The 6,576-nt window shown below is 59.0% G+C and overlaps 2 protein-coding genes across 2 annotated transcripts in view; one reads left to right on the top strand and one right to left on the bottom strand.

The window, feature by feature from the left end:
- Positions 1–2,054, bottom strand: part of LOC113213601 (thyroid peroxidase-like) — a 3,996-nt gene extending 1,942 nt beyond the window's left edge. The window contains exons 1-2 of the mRNA XM_052276979.1: positions 704–2,054; positions 338–587 (exon numbers count right to left, since the gene is read on the bottom strand). Of these exons, the coding sequence (XP_052132939.1) occupies positions 338–587; positions 704–1,016 (563 nt within the window). The 5' untranslated portion in view covers positions 1,017–2,054. The remainder of the gene's footprint in view (positions 1–337; positions 588–703) is intronic.
- Positions 2,055–5,498: 3,444 nt separating this feature from the next.
- Positions 5,499–6,576, top strand: part of LOC113213592 (cytosolic purine 5'-nucleotidase) — a gene marked incomplete in the record, with an annotated part of 33,759 nt that continues 32,681 nt past the window's right edge. Inside the window, 2 exon segments of the mRNA XM_026432703.1 lie at positions 5,499–5,516; positions 5,882–6,024. Of these exon segments, the coding sequence (XP_026288488.1) occupies positions 5,903–6,024 (122 nt within the window).

Raw genomic sequence — 6,576 nt, 5'->3', positions numbered from 1 at the left:
GTCCGGACCCGAACCGGACCAGCGGGGGGGCCCAGGGGGGACGCGGACGGGACTCGGAGGAAACCAGTAGGGCACCCGGAGGAAATCTGGAGGTCACCCAGGGCCTACCCGGAGGAAACGCGGGGGAGGGGGGGGGGCAACCTAGGAACTCTGGAGGGCACCCAGAGGGCACCCAGAGGGCACCCAAAGGGCACCCGGAGACAACCCGGAGGGCATCCGAAGGAAACCCGGAGGGCAACCGAAGGAAAACCGGAGATAATCCGGAGGTCACCCCTGGGGTTAACCTGGAGCACACGGAGGACATCCAAGGGGGGCCCCCTCCGTTCTCCGCACCTACCTGGCGCCCTTGTCCAGCAGGGCCAGCCCGAACCGCTTGACGGCGCGCCGGCCCAGCAGCAGCGGCAGGAACTCGTTGAAGGACACGTGCTGCGTGACGGCGGCCAGGATGTGGCGCACCTCCTGGAACAGGCGCTCGTCGTCCCAGTGCGCGTTGAGCGCCGCCAAGCCCCGCGCCAGCCGGTTGTGCTCGCGCACCAGCAGCACGTGCAGCGCCGTCAGCCCCAGCTGCTCGTTGGCGCGGTTGTCACCTGTCACACACGCTCACGTCGAACCGCCAGTTTCTGCGCGCGCGAACTTTTGAATTTTTGATTCCTCCCCCTTGAATGTAGGCCAGCATGTCAGTCAGCAGGGAGTGTGCTCTTACCGGCGAGGAAGCATGGCTCCGGGTTCTGCTGGTCGGCGATGCAGCCGTCGCCGGGGTGCTCCAGCTTGGGGGGCATGGCCGTCTCCCGGTGCGCGGCGTCCTCGTCGCGGTCCTCGCCGCCGTGGTCCAGCTGCTGCTCCCGCAGGAGGCCGCCGCGCAGCTGCCGCAGCGCGTCCGTGGCGCGGTACGAGGAGCCGTACACCGTGCCGGCGTCGATGTAGGCCGTGACGAGGTTGAACTGCGCCCGCGGGCCCAGGCTGCAGTCGGCCCGCAGGCCGGCCAGCGAGCGCGCCAGCTCCATGCACCGGCCCATCGGGTCGCCGCGCGGCAGCAGCAGCCCGAGGCAGTTGGGGTGCAGCGCGGGCGGGCGCTCGCCCGGCCTGGCGTCCTCCGGAGGGCAGCAGGGCGGGTCTCCGCGCGTCCAGGGGTCTGTGGGAGACGCCTGGTCGGTAGGCCGGCCCGCTACACAGGCGTGCCCCGCGGCGGCCTACCCGGCAGGCGGCCCTCAGCCTGCAGCTAGGCCAGCCCGCTACACAGGCGTGCTCCGCGGTGGCCTACCCGGCAGGCGGCCCTCAGCCTGCAGCTAGGTCAGCCCGCTACACGGGCGTGCGTCAGGGCGGCCTACCCGACTAGGCGGCCTCAGCTAGGCCAAGAGCTGGCACTGTATAATTTCAAATGTGTAATACCCGGAGAGGGCGACAATAGCGTATCCGACAGAAAACAGAGTAACCTAAGTCGCCCTTTGTGCATACACATCTCCCTCGCCCTCTCCTTGGCACACCTTTGTGTGTATAATACGCTTGACAGTCGCCGCCGCTGAGCAGTCAGTTGTGGCAGTTTGATTACACTGGGTGCAGCATCGCAAACGCCATCCTATGCGACTTCAAAGGCGCCTTCCTGAGGGGACCGGACCGCACTCCTTGGGCCTAGGGCTCACAGCCCACGGCTTACACCTGCCACAAAACCTACTATTTCACCAATCACAAGATGATGCGGGCCAAGCACCTGCTCAGGGGGATTACATGGTGATTGTTCAGCATACTACGCAAACAAAGATGTATCGTGAGAGTACGACAAAGGTGTCCGATGTGTGCCAAGAAGGCGACTTCAGTCGCTCTGGTTTCTGTGGCATACTCCTTTGTCGTCCTCTCTGGGTACACCTTTGGAATTACAGTGTGGAGTTGTGCACCGTGGGCCGCCGTGGCCTTACAGCCACGGATGAAAATTTCCGCAGGATCTGGGAAATTATTGTATTTTCAGGAAATTTTTAGTTTTTTTCCCTACAAACCTAATCTAACCCTTTAACCATATGCTACCGGCCCTGCATGAGGCGGCCTGCGGCTAGGCCGGCCCGTCGTACTACCTTTGGTCTCGGCGGTGAGGGTGAGGTCGTGGTCGAGAAGCTGCCCCCACGTGACGAACAGGAAGGTGGCCCGCTGGTGCTCCGCGCGCTGCTCTGCGGCCCCGCGGCCGGCCGCCAGCTCGCGGTGCACGTGCCGGGACACGAGCCGGGGGTTGGGCAGAGGCCGTCCGGAGCGGGCCAGCCTGGGAGCGCCCACGTCTGCACAGGCCGGGTAAGAGGTCAGCAGGCAGCCTGGAAAATTTCCTAACAATTCCCGGAAAATTCTCGGAAAATTCTCGGAAAATTCCCGGAAATTTTCAGGCAAAATAAGGAAAATTTTCCAGACCGCTGAATTTTTTTTCCGGTTTTATTTTTCGAGACACTCCCGGAAATTTTCCGGAAATTTCCAACGCTCCTAAAGGTCAGCGAGCGTACGGACGTACCGTCGCCGTAGTCGGGCGGGAGGAGCCGCCGGAAGGCGGTACCCGCCGCGCCCCAGGTCGGGCTGGCCAGGTTGTTGCACGCGCCGTCGTGCCGCCGGAAGCGCGTCTGCTCGCACTTCCGGCGCGAGGCGAGTGACGCCGGGCAGAAGCGGGCGATGTCCGTCCAGCGGGTGTCCACGCCGGCCAGCCCCAGGACCACGTCGGCCCGCGACAGCGAGAACCTTGCGGGGGAAAGCAGAGGGCGTAGGCGGTCAGGACGGCGTCGTCGGCGAGCTCAAGCTCGGTCAGAGGCGTCAGGATGTCCTCAGCACCTCTCCTTCAGGAGGCGGGTGGTCTCCTCCAGGGCGGCCCCCAGCTGGCCGACGTAGTGGTCCGGGGCGGGGCCGGCGGCCGGACGTCGGGGTCCGGTGCGTCCCCGGGCCTCGTGGAAAGCCTCGTTCACGGCGCCAAACGGTATGCATCGGGTATCGGCCCTGCGTGCAACGCAACAGATTTGTTTGTAATCGTCACAAAGGAAGCATTATTCAGCGGATTAATATGCGCGAATTGCTTAATTTATTGATTTGCTTTTATTGTTGTTGTTGTTGTTTCGTCTCAACCCGGCGCTATAACCGCTCGCGCGAGGCGCTCTCGCAACCGTTTGGTGGCGCTGTGATTGCTCACACATCAATAACAGCTGGCCGTCGGGATCACGCACAGGTCAGATGCTGATAGGGCATTCTGATATAGCAGCCAGCTTTAGGCCCTTATCGTTCTCTCTCTCTCTCTGTTGGTCTCGTATAACGGAATTTAATTTTTCAAAGATTTTCCTGGAAAAAATTTCATAATCTTTTTGAAATTTCTTATTTTTTCCAGCGAAGTTTTTCTAGAAAAAAGTGTAATAATCTTTTTGAAATCTCTTATTTCAGCAAAGTTTTGATTTTCTGGGAATATTTCTAATTTTCCTAATTTTTCTCGTAAAGTTGCCATTTTTTTCCTTGAAAAACATTTCGGACTTTTATTTTTAAATCCCCTCTTGTCGCGCACTCGCCTGTCGCTGATGAGGTTGATGGTCTGCGGGGGCAGCAGCAGGGCGCAGTCCTCGGGCCGGGGGGCGGCTCCCGGGGGCGGCGGGCGGGCCGAGGGCGGCGGCAGAGCGGCCCGCGCGCAGGCCGACCACGACGTCATCAGCGCCACCGTCAACATCCAACCCCAACCCCTGCGCCTGCAGACAGAGCAAAGAATTTTTTTGCACACATGCAGCTGCCGACTTCAAACCGCGTCGACCTGACCCGGTTGACGACACCACACCAGGACGAGGTGACGCATTTGCATCGCGTTCTCCCCCAAGAGCTGGGCTTTCCCCGCTCATTCCGCCCAGGACCTGGACGATCCTGTCGGCCGGGGCCGCGTGCACCACTACGAACTCGTCCTCGCGAGCGGGCCATGTAAGCAGACTACTACTCTTAATGAGGAAGTAAGTAGTGTCTGTTGGATCCGCTGGGCGGGGCGGGCTCCGGGCCCGCTGCTGCTCTGGGTGCAACCGGGAGTAAACCGGACTCCCGCCGTGACGCTTCCAACGCTCGGGGCCGCGTAAGACGAATTAACCAGAACGACCAAGTTAGTGCCCGCGCTTATGGCACATCTCTTGCTTCTGGCGGGTCACGCTTAAGTAGTGCCAAGACCTTCACTGTTAAACCAAGTGTGCATCTGCTTGACACTTAGAAGTGTGCAACACTGCAAGTTGAATCATACTCGCAAGTGTGCAACTCCGTTTGCTCAACTCGGCAGGTGTGCACTTCTCTGCTGTACACTTCCTCAGAATGAACGCTCACTGTGTAGGAAGTGCTCAACTGAGGAGTTGCACACTTGCAAGAGCACACCTACCAAGATAAACACTTCAAGGTGTACACGTACACAACTACTGAGTTGAAGACATTCAACTTGCAGTTGCACCCTTACAAGTGTGAAGCAGTTCCACTGCTCAGCTTATCAGTGTTGGGGGCATCCAAAAATGTCAACGCAGCAAGAGACTTTGTTGAAGAATTAATTCGCGGGCAGCCGAATGTGAACCTGCTGGCGGGCATGTTGACGCGCGGGACGTGGGCGAAGCGCTTGCCGCGGACGCCGGCGAGCCTCTGGAGGAGGCCCGGTGAGGCCCGCCGCGGTGCTGCCCTTCCGCGGTGCTGCCCCGGACGACACGAGGGGAAGGACCTCGGCCCAGCAGTGCGGGGGCCGGCGGCGGCGGCGGGGGCGTCGGCCGACACTGGCCGACGTGGACACGCGAATCATCGTCATCGCGAATCGCCGGGAGCGTCGAGTGCGTGCCCGTGTGTGTGTGTGTGTACTGCCGTGGCGAGGGCGACGGTCTTGCGATATCGAGGCGATAGCGCACGGATGCAGGTAGCTATTAAAAGGTTTCGCCGCAGCCGGCCCGCGGCGGGAGGCACGCGACGCGGGCGGTGTCTCCACAGAGCCGTCGAAACTTTGTCATTCCTTATAAAATGTCGCTCTCATCACGTTTCCCGCGTTTTCCCGCGGCCAAAGAGAGTGCATCGTCGTCTTCGCGCGGTGCATCAACAACGGGGAGTTCCGAGCTTCCGCGCCTTCACCTAGCGAGGATTACGCGTGACTGTACGGGGGAAGTTCGAGAGGTCGATACGACGTCTCGAGTGCTGCTCGACTTGGCAACCCTGTGGTGCCGCACCACCCCTCCGCCCGCCTCCCCCTTCCCCCGCCGCAGCAGATGACGGAGAGGCAGCAGACGACAGTCGAGCCCGTCTGTCTTCTGCTCTCGTCGGACGCAGTGTTGTTGTTACGACGTTGTTGCAGTCGCCGCACACACACACACACATACACACCGCCGGTGAAGTTGCAAGACGCATTGTTTTTCCGCGTCAGCTCGTCGTGTGTTGTCCCTGATTGTCTGTCTTGCGGGCAGCCAGTCTGCGCATCTTCTCAGGCGAGGTGGGTGCGAGCTCGGTGGTGAGAGAGTGCGCGATCGAGCGAAGGGCGAGGCCCCCCCGGCGAGCGGAGCGGCTGCTGCGAGGTTAGGGCGCCCCAGGGGGGGACCGCCCCCCTCCCACACCGTTCCCCGCTTGCGCTTCCCGGGGGTGCGGTGTTAAGTTTCTTAATGCGGGTTGTCGTACTGTACACTTTGGGCTAAGCCAGAACCGCGGCCAGAATTTTGTGTCGTTTTGCATTCTTTGGTCTTCCTTTGCCTTCTGCAACTGTTTCAGTTTGTTTCTTTGTAAGGTGACTCATATATCTGAGTCTGTAGTGTACAGTCTGGGGTGATTCGCCTGCTTGCCTGTGCGTTTCTCATTGTTCTCTTCCAAGTGTCGTTGTAATTCACATCTAAGTTGTATTTGAGCTGACATTACATGTTGTGATCTGTGTCTTGTTTTATTTCAGATTCACCGCACTCCATTTGAAATGATGGAAGTGACAATGGAACCTCTGTGTCGACCACCACTATCACCAGGAATAGATGCCGCCCCAAACGTTACTGGCTTCAACCAGAGTACCGGAAAGTGGTACAGAAAAGCAGCGCACCGGTGAGTGATACCTCCACCTCACCATCTACAGCTGTGCAAGTATCTCTGCGCAAACATGACGGGACTTTTGCTCCCATTTGCAACATGCAATAGTTTTATCCTTTCTTTTGTGTTTCCACCGAGATAAGATAATACCCGACTGTGCTTTAAATCAGACGACAACCTGAGTGGTGAGTGGGAGAAAGTTCAACACATAGTGTCATCACAGTTTCAGCACTGTGCATTTGTGCGCAAGTTGGCTGTTGGGGCTCTGTGCGTTACACTTGTGTAGAAAACCTTTGCAATTTCAATGGTCCTACTTTACACGTTTCTTGGACTGTGTGTCAATAATCCAAAAAGAGAGACGGTCAACCGGGTAAACTGGGCGGTGGGTACATCGCACACACAACGCTGAATGATTGAGCCCGGTAATTAAACGGTACATTATTGAGTACCTTCCCCCGAAGGTCACATTACTCTAATGGAATCGATATAGACGGTCTTTTAGGAGCCCGGCGGAGCGGGGAAAAAACGGCTCTCTGGATCCGTCCCTCTCGAGTGTGTGTGTTTAGT

This window comes from Frankliniella occidentalis, unplaced genomic scaffold (genome assembly GCF_000697945.3).
Source record: "Frankliniella occidentalis isolate FOCC.00 unplaced genomic scaffold, Focc_3.1 Scaffold9, whole genome shotgun sequence".
NCBI lineage: Eukaryota > Metazoa > Arthropoda > Insecta > Thysanoptera > Thripidae > Frankliniella > Frankliniella occidentalis.
The sequence above is the reverse complement of the archived record's forward strand: the minus strand, read 5'-3'. Positions and strand labels throughout refer to the sequence as shown.